The sequence below is a fragment of the Solea solea genome, chromosome 9 (assembly GCF_958295425.1).
Source record: "Solea solea chromosome 9, fSolSol10.1, whole genome shotgun sequence".
Classification (NCBI taxonomy): Eukaryota; Metazoa; Chordata; class Actinopteri; order Pleuronectiformes; family Soleidae; genus Solea; species Solea solea.
Window position 1 is genome coordinate 1,594,779 of NC_081142.1, and position 19,973 is coordinate 1,614,751.

The window sequence follows — 19,973 nt, forward strand, 5'->3', positions numbered from 1 at the left end:
CACTCAGATAGGATTTGAAAGTGTCTTCTGCGTCACTCGCAGCATGACTCAAACAACAACAACAACAACAACAAACACTCAACACAGTGGAAGACAAGAGTTTAAAAATCAGAAGCGAATTTTGGGCCAGAAACAGGCACAGACTTCTGTAACTATAGAAATCCATGTGGAAGACTAGACTATGTCAATATGGACACACACACACACACACTACAGATCACATGCAATATATAATGTGAACAGTTGGTCAGGAAGATCAGATTCTGATTGGATGTGTTTACAAATACAATTTGAACAGCAAGGCCTTCATGTGACAGTGCTTTACAGCAGTGGTTCTCAAATGGAGGTCTGCTGCACACTGCCAGGGGGTCCACGAAAGGTTTCCAAATGTATCCAGTCAAATTATAAAGTTCACCAACAAGCCACTTTGGCACACCCGTTTAACTGTTCAATAATAATCAGCCAATCACATGGTTTGTCAGATAAGTTTCAGAAACTGCAGATTTTTTTCTCCATCTTGTAATTTGAGAGCCTTTACTTTACAGAGCCACACTCACCTCATAATGAGAGACACTATGATGTAGAGCTCCAGCTCCCAGCTTGGTCTAGGCAAGGTCTCTGCACAGGCAGCTAACATGTGGTAGGGCAACGAGGCGTTCAGCACAAACACAAACTCGGAGCCTCCGCATGTGATCAACTTCAGCTCCCGGATCACTCGAGATGAAGTGAAGTCAGGTGTAAACCTGTGAGAGGAGAAGGGAAACGACATATTAAAATCACTCACTCACTCACTCTCTCAAAACAAGACGCCCGACCTGTGGTTTATCAACATGGCTGCAGCCGTAACAACCACTCAAAACATATGACATTACAGTACAACACACCCTTCCACTTACACATTCATACAATGCTTGTCCACATGGTAATCCCATTCAAACAAGAGAGCGGCTCAGGCTGCATTTTTCAGTCGAAACCCAACACGCGTCCAACGCAGCTAATGTAAACTGCACTGAGTATGTCCTGTCCCTGCTGTTCAAATGTTGCCATAGTTACTGCTGTGTGTACATGCAGGTCACAAATGTGTTTGGTCTAGACAAAGTCAGTATATGTCTGTGCATGAGAGACAAACCACTGCTTAAATGTAGATACCTGAGGGAGGCATGCAGTGTGGCACACCTGTTTCACACCTGTTTCACACGTCTCACTGTATTCTAATGTAGTCAGCATGCAAAGTGTATGTGTGTGTTTGTGTGTGTGTTAGTTTAGTCAAATTCTTTGGCAAAGTTTATTCAAACCAGGTTGTTCAAAATTAGGGCAAGAAGAAATTGTACAGAAAGGTTTTACCATCAATGCAATCGAGAAGCTGATATTAAAAGGTCTAGTGTGTAACATCTAGGATACGTTGAATATACTACTACTATATGTGTGTTGTATGTTAAATATGTGTGTGTCAAGGCCACCATAGTTCCCTGACCAGCTTGTGAAACGGGAGTGTGAGCAGAGTTTGAGTTTTGCCTTTTGTTACAATCTGCAGTCTCACCATTAGATGTCACTAATTCTTACACACCGGACCTTAAAATAGGCAAATGTCCCTAACTGTTCCGGGTTGTCATAAAAGACACTGCATTCATTGTTTCATTGCCAAGCAACAAGTTGAATACATTATATATATATACATATACATCTATATATGTGTACAGTATATCCCTTATCTCATCAGCTCCACACAACTCTGTTAGTTCAGTGGTGTTTAACGTTGTGCCTGCAACATTAGATTTGCACTTGTAACACACTAGCACAACGAGACAGCGAGTGTGACAGTGTCCTTGAAAAGTTTCAGAAATTCAGTCAGGTGTGATGCTTTAAGATCAGTTAGTCAGTGCACACATGTTGTGACAGTGACAGACGGGAAAAAGTAGGTGCAGTCGATACCATCGATGGCTACATTCCACTTCGGAGTGTCAGTGCTATTATTGTACAATGGATTCATTCAAGTCAGAGACACCAAGACAGATCAACGCCCTCACAACTGTTTGTTTGTCTTCACCTGTGCTTCTCTTGCTGTGATGAGACCAAATGTCTTGCATGGAGAAAAGTCAATGACACAGTGGAACTAAACAGAAAATGTGCTTGTAAAATTCCAAAAAGCCAGAGTTCATTAAAAAACAAAAACATTTTTGGTGCTAACATTTATCATTAAAAGGTGGAATAATTAGTGTTTATCATAATTATGATGATAATAATAATAATAATAATAATAGCAATTAATACATTGTTTGCATGGTTTAGTTATAATTAGGTGGGGAATGTGAGCATGTGAGGATTCCCTGGAAGGTTGTAAACTGAGATATAAACATGTAGACACATTTCCTGAACAAATGTTATGCCCAAGGTTGTACCAACAATAAATCTGCAACTGTTATCTAAGGCTGTGATTAACCTATCAATAATTTGCTTTCCCAAACAACTGATTAGCTGTTTAGTCCATAAACATATCAGAAAACTGTGAAAAGCATTGATTGGTGTTACTCAAACTCAAATCAATTATTTTGTCCACAAATGAAAAGATTCAAGTTTACTGTCACAGGAAGAAGGAAACCAGAAAGAAGGAGAACCTGTTTTAGAAAATGCACTTTAGTTGGCAAATACTTTCGCAGTACTAGACGCAAATACTAGTTTAATAACCAATAAATTGTTACAGCTTTTCTAGGATTGATCAGCAACTGAAGGGACAATGGACAGAAACAATCTATTAGCCCACGTTTCAAGGTAAAGGTTTAGCAGCTTTAGCTACGTGAGTTGAATATTTTATTTTTTATTGTTCGTCTCAAAGAGAGCTAATGCAAGCTACTGCTCCGTGGAATGTGACTTGCACACAGAAAGAGAAAGAATGACAGCTGTGGTCTGTTTTTCTTCTTCTTTTTTTTTTTTTTTAAACGAACCTTCAAGCTACATTTCCCATATTAATGGGGCAGGACTGACTTTTTACAGAACCTACAGACAATGAGAAGGTCTAATGCAAACTGTGACTAGGAGCAGACATAATCACAGAAAAACACAGGTGCTTTCACATCCACTTACTTAGTATGGGTAGGGGCACCACAATGCATTTGACGACATGGTCTCTTTTAATTAAAGTGACATTAGACACTGTGCTGTTGTCATTGACTTTTGAATAAAACCTGTTTAAAGAAAAACACCCTGGCATAATAATACTTACATAAGTATAAGTATTTTTTTTTTATTTGCAAAACAAATATAAGAGCGGGTCTGTCCAGCCATGCTATTTGATGTTAAGTGATGACAAAAAAAGCTCAACCCTGGGGGGAGAAACCAGCAGAGACAGAGGGTCGATTCATCCTCTTACTCAAACCTCTCTCAGGAAGAGAGACTGAGTATTTATAGAGCATGGGTGTATGGATGTGAGAGTATGCACACACACACACACACCAGCATATACTAGCATTCTTAGCAGGGACACTCATAGATCTAATGCATTGCATTCCCTAAACTTCAATATCACAACTAAATGTCTCACCTAAACCCTTCACCTAACCCTAAACTAAACTAAACCCAATTCTAGCTGTAATCGGTTCTTATCCCCTAGCGTTTTTATGATGTGAGGACCAGCCAAAATGTTCACCCACAGATCAGTTTCAATCAATATTTGTCCTCCAAAGCTACTAAAGACGTACTCACATGCACAATTGTGCAGCTCTTCTTCTTTGCAGTGACATCCATTCATTTGAACAGGCTAACCAAAGTGTTGCCCAAGCATAAATTGAACCATTTCAACAATTTAAATCTTAGTCCTAAACTTAACCAGTTACTCAGAAATTAGGTTCTGCCTCATGAGGAACAGGTTTTGGTCTCCATGAGGACTCCTGGTCCTGACAAGGTTAGCTTATAGAGCATGCTGACAAGGTCAGTTTAAGCCAGTAAAGGTCTTCAAGAGGAAACAAATAGAAGAGCGCACACACTTACAGTATGATGAGGTCTTTCGAAGCATTTGGTTTAAGTGCAAACTCTTGACAGTTAAGAACTTTGAATCCATATCCTTCACAGGCTTGTCCATTGATTTCAGCTGATCGGATGGTGATCGGAAGCAGGCCCGTGTTCTCCACTCTGAATGTTCTTTTCAGAGTGAAGTTTGGCTCTCTATCTTTTGTCTCTGCAATAAACAAAGGTTAATAATTAATGGAATAATGGCTAAGAATGCACAAAAGAGAAGGACACAATAACGCAACATATTCAACATCCACATTAACTGGGTTTGTACTACATTTAATACAATTCATTTTAACTTTTGTGGGTGACAAGTGACAAGTATGCTGTTGCTCAAGCCATGAAAACGTTCTTCATGAGCCTATGTAGATTCAACACACTTGAGATTGAGGATCCACTATTGTGACATTTTATTGTATATAGATCAATGTTATCATCAGATTAAATTCACACAAATGCGGAAGTGAAACATTTCCTATAAGAGACGGCATTTTGTGTTTTAACAGGAAGCACAATATTTACTCTACCAACTGATACTTCCTGTTTTTGTGACAGACTAAGGTTACAGTTTTCTTCCCTCTGCATACACACTAATGTATGAAAAGTTGCAGTGGCATGTGTGTACCTTCAGACTATTGGTTAGACCTATAGAGACCTTGTGTGTGTTAAGCTTTAGCTGTTATATATAATATTGTAGAAGTATTTTCCTGACTTGAGCGTTTAATGAGACTTTCATATGAAGTTCTCACATGTTTTCTGTTAATGTGGGGCTTTTTCCAGGAAACAAACTGAAAGCATTAATGAAAGTGAGACACTGTGAAAGCTTCTGATGCTGTGTAACACTGCACGCTGCACTGTCCACAACGCAACAATGACTTAGCCAGGGATATACTTGCTTTGCGTCAGTTGTTAATTAAATGGACACATCAGCAGAATGCAATATTAACATGAACAGTAGGGCAGTGCAGCGACAGTATCGCAATTTTATGTACTACAATAGGTAAGTTTGTATAGGTGCACGATCACTTGTTAACAAAAGGCTTTTAGCTTTTGTAGCTTTACAGTAAGGCTTTTACATGTACTTAAGGTAAGGGGCTTGTTTTACAAGATGGCTAGGGGGTGTGTGTGTAGTCGACACAATCCACATAAACGCCTCAATGTTGTGCTGTCGTGTTTCTATTGCGGCATGTGGGAAACTTGCCTTTCGTGTTTTGAGTTACAAAAACCTGTTGCATAAAATAACAAAGACGAAAGAGGAAATGGCAGATGCTGGGAGAGTGGAGAGAGAGAGAGAGAGAGATGAGTCCATCCTTTCTGCTATATAAGGCAAACCATTATTCCCTAACACACTTGGGAGAGGGAGGGGTTAGAACTCTTTCACCATTAGATGTCACTTATTCTTACACAGTGGACCTTTAAGGGACTCACATATGGCCACAAACACAAACTCACTCTCTGTGCAGTCTTTCAGAAGCGCCTCCGTCATCTTAAACCTGAGCGAGCTGCCTTGTCCCGGCGGCTTCCCGGCAACTTTCAGACTCTCCGTTGTACCTCGCCCATGAAGGATGATTGTGTCGATTACAGTCAGATTATTCCTTCACAGATTTCAAATGAAATAGAGAGAATGAGAACAGAAAAACCTTTTACTTAAAGGAATGTATGAAACTGACAATACCTGACTATGAGGAGGGAGGAGACACTGTGGTTGCTGATGGGAGTGAATCGCACACTGAATGACTTCACTTCACCCGGTAGCAGGAGGAGGTTGTACACAAAGGGTCTGGTTGAGCCCTCTATGAACCCAGTGCTGGTTCTCATTAGGGATGACTGTCGAACAAACAGAGGGCCTGTTAGAGTCAAACATCTCCCACGTGCTGCCTCAGCTACAGACCGGACCCAAGAGATCCAGCTGATTCTCTACATGTTTGACGAATGTTGATGTCAGTGGTCACTAACATAACACTCACTTGATTTCTGTGAACCTGGAACTCAAAGGTGTTTGTGTCAATGTTGATGTTGGAAACATTTCCTAGAGGAAACCTGCAAAATAAAGTGAGTGAGGATTGCACCCAAGAGCAAGATGAAGAAAAACACAGGCAAAATGTGAGGATTGAGAATTTATTTTTTTTACCTGTCAGCCAATTTTCCAGAAAACACTGAGGGGTTGGGTAACAGTGCCAAGGGGAGAACTTGGACGTAGACGGGGACATCAGCGGGATTCTGAAGAATCACCTCCTCATTCTGCAGAAAAATCAAAAGACATCTCCCCCTCAGTTTCAAGCAAGAATTCCTATGTGCGTTTTAAACATGTAACAACAAGAGGTGGAGTGTTTCTACTCACAGAGGAACTGTTTGTGTTGGTCAGAGGGAATGTAATTCGATGTGAAGAGTTGACCAGTGAGGGCCAGGTCAAGTGTGCCGTTATTTTAGCTTGCACATTTTTTTGAAGGTCTGTGTTGACTTCAAAGACGGCTTCAATCCTTTGGTGAGAAAAGAAACACTTTGTGGCACTCTTCTTACACTTGACCAATGAGGAATAAGCAATTTAAGAGCTAGATCTGAGAACCACAGCCCACTGAATCCTTGACACACTTACTTGTGTCCTGCACGCTCTTTCAGCTCTTTCCATCGTCTGAGAAGTTTCTGATGAAGATCCACATCAGCGTCCCATATATCTTCCTGTAACGCCAGCCCATGAGGCTTGGACTCAGCTAGGGAAGAAAAATGCATCGTCTATTTAATTCAGAAGGGATTATTATAATACAGGGGGAGAAGTGAAGGGACTAAAATATCCCATGTGGTGTTCAGTAATTAACAGCAATCTTAATGCTATTTTAATCATCCATTAGCCGTGTGTTTCCATTTTAAAATGAATTTCACTAATTAGTTTAGTTGATGTTTACATCTCTCATATTATCAGACATACTGAGAAAACAGCACCACAGAACAAAAGCTCTGATGAACGATATCGCTCACGTTGGAAAGTGCATACTTTGTTATTGGTGGAAAAAGATTAAAAGTCAGTTATCAAAAAGTTTTTTGGCTTGCTTTAATTTCACACTTCACGATTAAGTAAAGAAAATGAAGACACGCAGATTTTCATGTGGAAAACATTTCACTGGACATCACTGGACCAGACATTATTTAAATCCCGAGACCGGCGAGTTAGGGGTGAAAGATGAATTGTTTTCAAATTGAAATCTCAGTTTGAGAGAACACATTAAATTGCAACGGCTCTACTTTAATATTGTTCTATTTTTGATTGCTCTATGTTCAGTGCCAATTAAAAATGAAATAGATCTTTTGGTCCTCATTCTTTCATGAAAGTAGTGTAGTAGTTGGCTGTAATTATAACCAGGGTTGGGGGGTGAAAGATTACCAAAACAACTTTTTTATAATGTATAAAAACCTTTAAATAAAAAGAAAACACTGATGAGGGCAGATGACGATAAAACAAATCATCCCAACTTCTGCAGAGAAATAAATCTACTTAAATGTACTTTAAAGGTTTGTGAGATTTGAATGTAAACACAAGCTTTACCCCCACAAAAAAATACACAACTTACATTTAAGCACAAATGGCAGCCCCACATAACAGTGATCACCACACTGCAAGCTGGCGTCAAAATAAATATTTGCCACCTGAAAAAGATGGAGAAATTAAATAAGTTTTATGTCTGTAAGCACAAACCTGGCTCACTGAGAGAGGATTAGCTACCTTTGATTTTCGTCTGGGCTCCAGCTCGTCTTTGTTGTTTCTCAGCCGTTTGTAGTAAAAACGAATGTCTTCCGTCAGCGAACGGATCTGCTGAAGCCTCACTTTCTGTGTAAAAGAGCTCTGTATGCTAAAGCTCTGATGAATGATTTTCCCCTAAGCAAACAATCAAAAAACATACATAACAAGATTCATATCACATTTGATGTAATCACAATAACCATCCTTAAAGTGACTTACTGGAAATGAGGGTGGTAAAACGATGTGTTTGGGAGAGCTGGTTAATGTGCCCACTGCAATCAGAGCTTTTACTGGGATGGTTAATATCTGAGGGAAAAGCACAAATCCCATCAGTGTTAAGACTGAAGAATGGCCACGTGGCCCTGAAAAAAAAAGGAAAGGCTAAAACAACATGACTGGCGTCTCACCTCAAAATCCGTGGTCATGTGTATGGCTCCATCGTACGTTCCCTCCAGTGCCTTGGCCACAAGTGTCACTCTGAATGCTGCGTAATAGCCAGATGCTAATATCACCTTCACAGAGAGAAGATTGGAAACATGAGTTCACACTAGAAGTTAAAAGGTCATATCTATTTCTTGTAATGTTTATATTTCATGTAGTGGAGAGGAGGCAGACATGCTTCATGCAATAAAATAAATTCCCCACTTGTGCTTGTATACCAAACAAGGGCAGTAATATAGCACTGTCTTTTCTACCTCTGTGTCTTGTTAATATTCTGTGTCTAACCTTGCTTCTGATTGTATTTTTCAAATGTTCCAGTTGTGTGATGTAGGTGTTTACACTGCAGCACCACTACTTCTCAAAGTTGTCCATCTGCTGCATGAAAGTTGGCTTCACTGTGTTTAGCGGCAACAAACTAACCTCAGACTATACAAATAATAATTCTCCTTTCATTGCTGGGTTACAATTGATAATAAAATATTTACTTAATATAGGAATTGTGTTCCTAATATGAGCAAGCAACCTGTCCAGCATGGTAGCTTTTGATATTAGGAGATTTAAAGCATCTGCTGATAGAAAATCATGTGGTTTTCTTCAGCTCAGTGGAGAAAAGGAACTACACTGCTCCCTCCTGTGTACCTCCACCAACCAGTGTCACATAAAGAGTCATTTCTTTCTTCAAATATCATAGGTTTTATCAAAACCAACACAATATGTGAAAAACCTGTCAGAGAAGATTGTCATTTCAACATCAGCTTTGTGGAGGTCTTACAGTTTTGTGATGGGAGGCTGAAGTGTTCTGCAGCTCTTTCAGGCGACTCTGGGCCACTGTTGTGTTTCCTTTCTCCGTCTTCAGCAGCTCCATGGACAGACTGTCTCCAGTGACCAGCCAGGACTTGATCTCCAACTGGAGGATAGAACATAGTATAAAGATGAATGAATTTAAATTGCTATGCTAAATACTATTCGGCTACTGCAGAAATTAATGTATTAAGGATATTGCAACATAAGTTTTTAGTGAAGCACAAAGTCAGCATATTCAGAGTGTGTAAACATTACTTATACAGTGGATTGAACATTTCATTGTACAATAGGAAAGACAATGACTAAACCCTGACCAACAACTGCAGGTTTGGTTTGTACCTCTATGGGGTTACTGTTGACCACCACAAACGTGATGCTGCTGGTGTCTGTTGCACTGCGGATGCCAAAGTCCAGAAGGTTCTCCTTCAGACTGGGAGGCAACACCAGGGGCTGTTTACACCAGAACACAAAGAGCAAACACCAGGTTATATAAGGAGACATCCTCACCAGAAATGATGATATTTAGTCAAAAGCAAAACAAAGAAACTACATGCTACTGACTTTCTGATATGTACTTGTTCTTTGATTTGTTTGGTAGCTCATATGAATATGGTAACCGAAGCAAAGAGCTTCAAATGGTTGTTGCTAAACAGTTGAGGTTAAAGACAAAACGTAAAGAAAATGTAGCTTTTTTTCCATCTGCTTTCTGACACATAACAATGGAGATGTTATCATGTTTTCACTTTTTCACGAGTTAGATCACTTCATTTTGTTGTGCTGTTGCAGATGCTGAATATTTCTTCATGTTATTGATTATTCTTGCACACGCACACACACACACACACACACACATATACTTTTTCTAATGCTTTTCTTCTAATTTGTCCAAATAAATACATACAAACAAATACATCATTTATATACCATTACACAAAGGGACATTGGCAATGATGATAATACCCAATATTTTGCATAAAATCTAAAAGCGTGTTGACTATAATACTTAAAACAATGTATTGGAGTTAAACAAGTCTATAACTGTCAGTGTTAGGCAACATGGCTCATATTCAGGAAGTTGCAGTTCAGTCAGAGTATATACTGTGATGCAATCTTTCTCCACCAGCTGCACGGGCAGCGTCTGTTATCTCCAATTTTTATCTCGGCTTCTTGCCTCTTGAGACATATCACATCTTACAGATAGCAAAGTGGGTAGTGTCTGCATTTTTTCCTTTTCTACTCCACTTAACTCACTCAGCAGATGATGCAAAACTACCTAGTGGTCATGTGACCACAAGCCTCGCTTGCTGCATTCAGCGTTCTGCACAACAGGCAGTGAATGTGTGGAGTCTGTTAAGTCAGCATACTCTATAACTTCAGATTGCACATCGTTAAAACAGTGATGATACTGTTGCAGATGATATACATCACACACAAAACTTTATGACATGGAAATGTGTCATTTTTGTTTCAACAGCTAGTTAAGTGTGTATAAATGCACTTGTTACTGTCATAACTATACTCTAGATTAAGTAATCTCAGGCTTGGTAAACTGTGAAGCTACTCACTTTCCATAGAAAAATGGTCAAAGCTATATAAAGTAAAATATAGCCAGTGAGAAGGCAACAACATATGGAAACACAACAAAATGTACTACTTAAATGTTTCCTTTTTTCCCATTTACATAAATGAAGGTAGTTTCGATTCATTTAAATATATAAATTATTATTGTTATTTTAATAAAAATTAATTTTGAGCTATTAGTAACAGCAGAAAAGCTTTTATTCATAGGTAGATACAATGTGGTTTCTTGTATATTAAAGTAAGAGAAATGTATGTTGTTTTTTCATGGAAGATACGTGGAAATAATCTTTTAAGGTGAAACAATCAGTGAATATGAAATTATGCAATGCATAAAATAAGTTATAACAACCTCCAGGAAGCCTGTGTAAGCTCGAACAGGCAGGTGGAACTTGGATGCGTTGGTGAGGAGCAGAATGTTGTTGTCGATGTGAATAGATGGTCGCACCGGCCGGAAGAGGAGGGAGAAAATGTACCGCGACTCGCGTTGGGGGATGACGATGGGCGCGCTGAAGTTGTATACCTAAAGCAGAGAAAGAAAAGGCGATGTCATTTCCTTCCCTCTATATTTAACTTCACTGTTAAAATGACCTGCAATAACACTTACTCGAAACATAATTTTGGCCTCTTCAGGCAGGGACACATTATGTATCTGGACTGCAAAGTTAAAGGCATTTGTCAGGAAGATGGGTTTGTCCACTGGGTCTACAGGACTGTCTCTGATGTGGAACAAAGTGGCTGTGTGGTCAAAGCCCAGATAGCTGCAGGAAGACAAGATATACCGGTGTAACACCTTTCAGAAATGCATTGCAATTCACTGAGCCACCATCTCCCCTCCCCTGAGTAACAAAAAAACTCACCCTTCTAAAACTTCTGCCTGGTATGGGATTTCAAGCTTGGAGTAGCTCTTTTCTTTTGCTTTAACAGTTATTTTACCAGAAAATTGATATGGTCTTCTCGCTTTTGAGGCTGAAACGAAAAGAAAATAAAGTAAGAAAAAACATAATAGAGAGAGCAGATAAAAGTGCTGCTAAAGAATACAAGCACTCACATGAGGATGGTGTGCAACACTAAACCAAAATGTATAAGAACAGTGAGGATAATATACAAGAAGCAGATAAAGAAGCCGAGAAAAGGAAACCAGTAACTCTAGAAGTTACAAGGATAACAAAAAACTGCCTGTTGGCTTCTACAATATGATTTTTTTTTTCCTTTTCTGCATACCAGTCAAGACACAAAGGAGTAAACTGGAATCTGACACAGTGACTTGGTTCTGCGTTAGGGAGAATGTGTTCAGTGGAAAATGTACTTCCTCAGAACATTTTTATTTTGTGCCCACATCATATTACACAGCATGGAGTGGAGGGAGTTTGTTTTGTTTTTTTAACCTTCATGAACCATCATCCCTGTTAAAATTAGGTCTAAAAACAGTTTTACTTCTCAGTTTGACTCCAATAATGATGCTCAAATGTCATGAAGTATTTCAAGGAATATAATTTAATCCATTTATCCTTAAAATCAAATTAATTTTAAAATCTAATCTAAATCTATTTTTAAATCTAATTTAGAAATATTGTAAAACAACTTACCGTCAAAACTAATACTTGCAACTTTGGTATATCTGCTCTCTCCAGCTTTTAGTGTGACTGCTTTGAAGTCCACTGTGACGGCTTCATTTGATGGTGTTGTTCGAACACTCTGAAGTAAAAAAATAAATAAATAAATTGTCAGACAAACGATTTAAGGTTATAGATTTAAAAGAGTCTGCCAAAGACACCTACTGTTATTGGAACATCTTTTGTCCCTGAATTTAATAAGTGTAGATTCAGCAGCTTTGGCCGATCTGTAACAAAGCATTTGGGAAGCAAACCAGAACAGGATGATAAGAAAGAAACAAAGGGAAGAAAAACACTGTGTAATTCAAAATTGAAACATCTTTGCTATAGTTTGTACCTTGTGAACGCAGTGTACCAAAGTCAAGCATCTCTGTGGAGGAGTATATACCAGGGGCTGCATGCAGTAAAGGAAAACACCATGTCAACAATGGAAAAAACATTAAACACTCAGAGCTTCAGACAGTACAACCCTGTTGATTAAACACACCTGATGTGACCTCCACCTCCACAGGCAGAATGATGAACTGTTCTTCATTGGGGGCGTTGGTTTTAATCCTGATGAAAGCTGTGTGATTGTCTGCATCTCTAGAAGAGAAGCTCGCTCTCATCACGCCTTTCGTCTCAAACGGGGGAATCTCCTGGAGAAAGAAGGTGTCGGTCACTACGTCTCCACTGACTGTCCACATCACTTTCTTCAACTCAAACCAAGATTCAATACAAATCACAGACACTGTGACATGAAACCAACCCATAATTTTCCAGTGCCTCCCTGTTGACCTGTGGGAAGCTCCAGATGTAGATCCCCACCACTTGAGTACATCTCAACAACCTGGGATAATGCAAATCAACAATCAAAAAATGCATCTAGCATTAAAGGACTAATACAAAGTGTAAATTTTTCTTTGTAAGTTACCTGCAGTGGTTCGCTGTACGGGTTGTGGATGTTTATTAGAGGTGAAAAGCTACTGTTCACTGGGACTCGAGCCCCGATGAAGGGCCTCAGTCTGTAGGGGTTTGGAATGCCCACCCCAAAAACCTTCAAGACACAGAAGGTAATTAAAGAAAGTTAGAGATGAAACTTAACATGTTTTTAAAAAAAGATGTCTACTTGAGTCTGTACCTGGTATGTAAACACTCCATGATGTGATGTATTAATAAATAAAGTGTTTTCTACATTCCCAACCACTCGAGCGAGAAATACCACATCAAACGATGTGTTTCCTCCTGGTGGAATTATCTGTAGAGAAAACAAATGATACAGTAAATTATATTTCTTTTACTTTTCAAACAAGGAGCATATTTTGCCCTCACAACTGTATTAAACATGAAAGGGTTTGTCTAATAACAACAAAGATCTTAACACTGGCATACACAACACCTGACCTTAAAGGTCAACTGCTACGAAAACATTACAGATACACTCTATTTAGCATTACAGTGGTGACTGTGCTACAAAGTGGTGACTCCCAAACGTTTTTGCAGCAAATACTCCTCCATTTTTGTCTTGTCAAATAGTAGTAACATTATGGTGCTACAGAAACAGTAAACTGAGTAACAAAGACAGAAGCAGCCTAGGGCAGCTCCTCCTGTAACAACACATAACAGAACAGATCTTCTTGTGTTGTAGATAGGGGAGCTGTGAGACTGAGAGGAAGCTGGAATTTAGAAAATATCCAAATCAGTGTGAGAAAGTCAGCAGATAAAACAGGTGCTGACGCAAAGAAGGATAAAATATGAAATGTTAATCATTCGAGCTCCTCTGCTTTTAAGGAAGAGATTTTAATGTTTACCACACTTTCCATAATAACTGTAGTAAAGCAAATAATAAGTAAAACAGATATAACAGTAATCTCTCTTATATTAATGCACTAACTCCAATCACAGAGAGACGATAGAAACCTAAATTATGTTCTACTGTACAATTCAATTGTTTTTGTGAGACTGGTAAGTTTGAAAACAAGTTTGTTTGTTTGTTTGTTTGTTTGTTTTTCTCTCAATTTGTGCCTGCTGGGGCTCCCTTTAGGCTTCATCAGATAACCTGAATCTGCAAGGTAAACAGACTACACACTCCAGCCTGGAAGATTAAACCAAGGTTTACAAAAACACAAAAAAACCCTGCTACTCATCTTTATTGCTCTGATTGCAGGGTAGTAACTGACGGCAACATCAAATGAGAATCAACTTAATCAACTATGGAAAAATAAACAGGAAATGTGGAAATGTACAAAGCTTTTATACAAACAAAAAGGTTTCTCTTATTAGAAGAGTACACTATGTAAAGCTTAATATGGAAGAATAAAGATCACAACACATTCATCTTAGCAAGGTTAACTGAGAAAGTTGGTTTTGTTTGCCAAGTTAAGGCTGTAGTACTATGCTTTGTCTCATTTCCAGGTCATTAAATACTAACATTATGTGATGGAGTCACGCTGTCTCAAGCCCCTCCCACCAACTTCATACATGACATATGAACTGAGGAAACATCATCTCTGGAATATTCCACCCATATTGACACACATTTCATTGTGTTTATTGTGGCACACTTTTTTCAGACTCTCTCCTTTTATAAGGTGACCGTGCAGCAAAGGAAAATGTTTCCCATGCTAAATTAGCAACCTTTCCACTGAAGGGACAGGTATAAAGTATGCAAACTATTATGTTCATTTCACTTCAGCACAGGGGAAAAACATTGATATTGAAATCTGTTTTCAGACGAAGCACTCCCATTGTTGATTGCACCATTTATGCATTTATTGACCAATTTATATATTTTATCTGCAGTCTTGTGTATTTTATAAGCTGCTTGATGACTGAATTTCCTTACAAGGATTAATAAAGTAGGTCTTATCTTATATTGCATATCAACAAAAAAGTTCAATATCCCTACAATGAATCCTGTGTTTTGATGGTAATATTAGTACTCCTACTCATAGTTTGCATGGTTTGTTTAGACTATGTGTGCCAGATCCTTCACATGACTTGATACTATTGCTGTTTGCCTTTCGTTGCATGCAAGGATGTGTTTTGAACGCGTTTACAGCTGTAACTCATCTATGACATGGAACAGTTAGACAATCCAAGCCCATCTGAGTACCTTGGTGTGGTCACATGTTTAAGTGGTTCATGTGGTTTCCATCAGGACTTGACAACATTATTGTCAGTATCTTAATGCAGTTAGTTAATTGTTTGGTGTTATACTTAAATGATAAAGCTAACAACACCACACCAAACCAAACATTCAAGTCTAATGGAGTACAAAGCAAAGAAAAACGACTCAAACTCCACCTAAAAGACGGGACGATACATCACAAGTGGTCGCAAATTTTGAGTGCAACATTTTTTCCAGGTAGCACAGGTGCACCTAACGTCTCAAATGCCTACACTTTGGACATTCATCTTTCGCAATGTCTATCTGGGAAAACTGTGTTCTCAATCGGCAATTGTCTGAACTCAAACTCAAGGAAGGATGATGTCGTGGTCAATTGTCATTGTCATCATGTTTGAGAACAGCTATGAATGAGATAAGCGAGGTGGGAATTCGGCGCTGTTTGGCTTGATTTGTGTGTGGGACGTCTCTTCCTGTGACGGCACTCTGGCCAGTCAGTGATCGGCAGTCTGACCAATCATCGCATAGTACCTGCTTAAGCACGCTTGGAACCTCGCCAGAGCAGGTACTAAAAATAGTACCTGGTACTATACTAGTGGAAACTTAAAACCGTGTTGTGGCGTGGCGAGGAGAGGAGAGCCGGTGGAAATACGCCAGTTTAGGTTTATGTGTACTGAATTTATTTTTTGCTACAGCAAGGGATACTGTGAATGCAGAGCAGTACAGTCAATTAGGATGCACCTAAATGAAAAAGTTGGGCACACCAGCAATACAAACAGTTTGTCATTGTGTGTCTTATCAAGTGGATCGTTTACAATAATTATGCCACTGCCTAATTACTGTCTTAGAAATCGCTTACAAAACCCGATGATCAAATAACACGCATTTCCAACAATGATCACAATTCTTGTGACAGTTCAGCTGCGGACAAACACAATGAGAGTCATAAACATGGGAGCACTTACCCTATTCTGGAAAAAGGATGCGTGAAAATGTGCTGTTGTTGCTGATATTGATATCAAACTTATTTCCTCTGAGCTTGGATTATGTAAATAAACTTTCTCCATTTTTGGCATCCCAACAGGCCTGTAAAAGAGGAAACAAACAAATTTAAGAGAAAGTAAATAATAATTTCAAAGAAATTTAAAGCTCATTATAGAGGAAAATGGATACAACAAATAAAAGCACAATTCTAATGATTTTTTATGCTTTTTGCTTGATGCGCATACTGATAATAAGCAATTATTCCTAAATTGTCATGATCAAACCCTTAGGACAAAGAAATGTAATTGATATTTTACAATTAAACCGCTCTTTTAAGTAAGTACACTTAATTCATTTTTAGACAAACAAACCCTCCATTTGGTGATCCATGGAAGACAACCTTTGGGTTACCATCTTTAAAAGCTTGATTTGGTTAAAAAGGACCACACCAGTGTTTTGCATGCTCTAACCCCAGTTTGCACTGTCGCCAATCATCATCCAAAGTATAGCATACATCTTTGATTGCCTACAGCATGTGGTTTCTTTCATTTCAATGCGGTATGAAAATCACTCGCAGAGACTCGAATCTTGGGTTTTCACGATTCCACTCGCTGTGAATGCAGTCATGCAAGATGAAATTATTTTAACAGGGTAAGCCAACTAATATTGTGATACTGTAAATTTCTTTGACATTCAAATGATTAAACCTGAACTATCACACACGCAGTCCTTGAAACAAAGCAGATAAAGAGGCAAGGGTTTTTCCCACAGAATATTTTCCCTATATTATTATGCACAGTTCACCTGTGGCTGAGCTTCTGCAGAAGTCATTTTGACATCCTGCCATCATTTCATGTGTTTCAGAGATTGGGTAAGAATTTCTCAAGGTTTCGCTTTCATGACTTCAAAACATTCACAGCTGATAAGTGGATTGTTTTTTGTTATAGCAAGATGGGTGTGGGTGTGTGTGGGGGAGCAGAATTGTCACGTTTGTCACTTAAATGTTTCAGATCATCAAACAAATTTAAATATTAGTCAAAGACAACACAAGTAAACACAAAGCAGATTTTAAGTGAAGGTTTTTATTATTAAGGGAGGGAAAAAAATCCAAACCTACATGGCCTACATGACCTAATAACTGGTTGGGCCGCCCTTTGCAGCAACAAGTGCAATCAAGCTTTTGCGATAACTTGCCATGAGTCTTTTACAGCGCTGTGGAGGAACTTTGGCCCACTCATCTTTGCAGAATTGTTGTAATTCAGCAACATTGGATGGTTTTGAGCATGAACCGCCTTTTAAAGGTCATGCCACAGCATCTCAATAGGATTCAGGTCAGGACTTTGACTAGGCCACTCCAAAGTTTTCATTTTGTTATTCTTTAGCCATTCAGAAGTGGACTTGCTGGTGTGCTTCGGATCATTGTATTGCTGCAGACCTCAAGTTCGTTTCAGCCTGAGGTCAGGAACAGATGGCCGCACATTCTCCTTCAGGATTTTACGGTAGACAGCAGAATTCATGGTTTAATTTATCACAGCAAGTCTTCCAGGTCCTGAAGCAGCAAAACAGCCCCACACCATCACACTACCACCACCATATTTGACTGTTGGTATGATGTTCTTTTTCTGAACTGTGGTGTTACGCCATTCTTGCCCATTCTTGCCCAGTCTTTCTTATGGTGGAGTCATGAACACAAGTGAGGCCTGCAGTTCTTTAGATGTTGTTCTGGTTTTTTTTGTAACCTCTTAGATGAGTCGTCACTGCGCTATTGGGGTAATTCTTGTCGGCTGGCCACTCATGGGAAGGTTGCCCACTGTTCCATGTTTTCTCCATTTGTGAATAATGGCCCTCACCATAGTTCACTAGAGCCCCAAAGCTTTAGAAACGTCTTTGTAACCTTTTCCAGACAGATAGATGTAAATTACTTTGTTTCTCATTTGTTCCTGAATCTCTTCAGATCGCGGCATGATGTCTTCCTTTCTCGGGATCTTTTGGCCGACTTCACTTTGTCTGACAAGTTCTATATAAGTGATCTCTTGATTCAATAGGTCTGGCAGTAATCAGGCCTGGGTGTGGCAAGTGAAATTTTCCAAAAATGTGACTAACCACAGTTACCTCATGATTTTACAAGGGGGGCAATTACTTTTTCACATGGGGCCATGTGGGTTTGGATAGTGTTTTTGCCCATAATAAATAAAATCATCACTAAAAAACTGCATTTTGTGTTTACTTGGGTTATCTTTGTCTAATGTTTAAATTTGTTTGATTATCTGAAACATTTAAGCGTGACAAACATGCACAAAAATAAGAAATCAGGAAGGAGGCAAATACATTTTCACAGCACTGTATATGCCAGGCCTGTATGTGGCACTGTAATGTCACCACAGCAATGCAACAAAAACATAGAAGATGTGGAGCATTAATGGGAATATTACTGAATCCCTATCGAAAACATTTCTTTTCTCATGTGCTTATAAATGAACTCCTTTAAAGTACTTTACATTTTAATCTTTTTCAGCACTGTACATTTATTTTTAGAGTAAATTATTGCTTTATGCTGCACTATCAAATGTTATGCTTCATTTTAGTTTAACCTTTTGTTTTCTTCCTCTCTTTTTATATTATTCTGTACTCTTTTAATAATTGGGCTTTGTCCAAATTTTAAATGTTTTGTTTTCATGTAAAGCACATTGAGTTGCTGCGGCGTAAGCGGGGTTTGGTCCATGACATCTCATCGATGCAAACTGGTTGCATGGACAAAAACACAAGGGTGTTTGTAACTGTTGGATCAAAATAGCATTTTAGGGCTAACAAAACACTGGTTCCATTTGGATTAAAATCTGATAGAACAAAAACTTTGCCGATTCTCCTAACCTCATTTTCATGTCAACGGACCCTGAATCATATGTGCTTTGTCTACACCCAGTTAATGCATTATAAGCTACACTTAAGGTTAGGTCATACCACATGGGTGTGCACCTACTGTCAGAGTGGAATGTGAGCTCATAAGTGGAACGATGAGGGAAGGTAAGGGCTGGTGCTTGAGTTCAAATATGTGCTTTAGTGTGTATTCTATAGATGTTTGAAATGCATCTTCTGTGTTCATTTACAGGCTAAACATTTATAGTGTTTTGTTACACTTTTGTACAAGGTAGCTTAGTAGCAGTCTGCAATCTGTCCATGTGGCATGGAAAATGTTAAATTTTTTGTTACACTCTTTGTGCTTTGCTTTTTTTCCCCACACAATGAGAAATAGTAATAAAAACACAGATCCCATAGCAGCAAAATACAAAAAATACATATTAAGACACTCACTGTTCGTGAAAGTCCAACATTGGGGGTTCAAACTGTATAGGTCGGCAATTCCCACGGTGCGGGGACGTGCTGCAGGAGACAAGAAGACTTGATAGTAGCAGCAGAAGACTTGGAAAAATAGTATCCATTGTTGTGTGCATTTCAAACAAATGAGGCCCGAAACATGCACAGTCCCCACACTCAATGTCCTGGTCTTTTTTTTAAATGCATTATGCTGGATATTGGACCACTCCCATTAGCAATGTGCTCTATTTCCATATGCAAAATCCATTGACTGATCAAAAAAGAAAAATCCAAAGAGGACGGAAAGAAATGACTCCTTTAAAAAGCCTTCCTGTCACCTTCGCTCACACAGTCAATAACTTCTGAGCATCTGTTGCATCAAACTGGT

The 19,973-nt window shown here is 38.9% G+C and overlaps 1 protein-coding gene across 4 annotated transcripts in view; it reads right to left on the reverse strand.

Moving 5' to 3' along the window:
* tmem131 (transmembrane protein 131) overlaps positions 1-19,973 on the reverse strand; it is a 37,365-nt gene that overhangs the window by 7,224 nt on the left and 10,168 nt on the right. For all 4 annotated transcript variants that reach the window (XM_058638022.1, XM_058638023.1, XM_058638020.1 and 1 more), the window contains exons 4-29: positions 19,583-19,651; positions 16,252-16,372; positions 13,301-13,417; positions 13,094-13,216; positions 12,929-13,009; positions 12,668-12,818; positions 12,518-12,574; positions 12,346-12,407; positions 12,154-12,262; positions 11,425-11,533; positions 11,172-11,325; positions 10,917-11,087; positions 9,326-9,436; positions 8,955-9,089; positions 8,149-8,253; positions 7,961-8,047; positions 7,724-7,876; positions 7,572-7,647; positions 6,602-6,716; positions 6,347-6,485; positions 6,137-6,246; positions 5,973-6,045; positions 5,681-5,832; positions 5,458-5,600; positions 3,985-4,171; positions 558-743 (exon numbers count right to left, since the gene is read on the reverse strand). In XM_058638022.1, the coding sequence (XP_058494005.1) occupies positions 558-743; positions 3,985-4,171; positions 5,458-5,600; positions 5,681-5,832; positions 5,973-6,045; positions 6,137-6,246; positions 6,347-6,485; positions 6,602-6,716; positions 7,572-7,647; positions 7,724-7,876; positions 7,961-8,047; positions 8,149-8,253; positions 8,955-9,089; positions 9,326-9,436; positions 10,917-11,087; positions 11,172-11,325; positions 11,425-11,533; positions 12,154-12,262; positions 12,346-12,407; positions 12,518-12,574; positions 12,668-12,818; positions 12,929-13,009; positions 13,094-13,216; positions 13,301-13,417; positions 16,252-16,372; positions 19,583-19,651 (3,096 nt within the window). The remainder of the gene's footprint in view (positions 1-557; positions 744-3,984; positions 4,172-5,457; positions 5,601-5,680; positions 5,833-5,972; positions 6,046-6,136; positions 6,247-6,346; positions 6,486-6,601; positions 6,717-7,571; positions 7,648-7,723; positions 7,877-7,960; positions 8,048-8,148; positions 8,254-8,954; positions 9,090-9,325; positions 9,437-10,916; positions 11,088-11,171; positions 11,326-11,424; positions 11,534-12,153; positions 12,263-12,345; positions 12,408-12,517; positions 12,575-12,667; positions 12,819-12,928; positions 13,010-13,093; positions 13,217-13,300; positions 13,418-16,251; positions 16,373-19,582; positions 19,652-19,973) is intronic.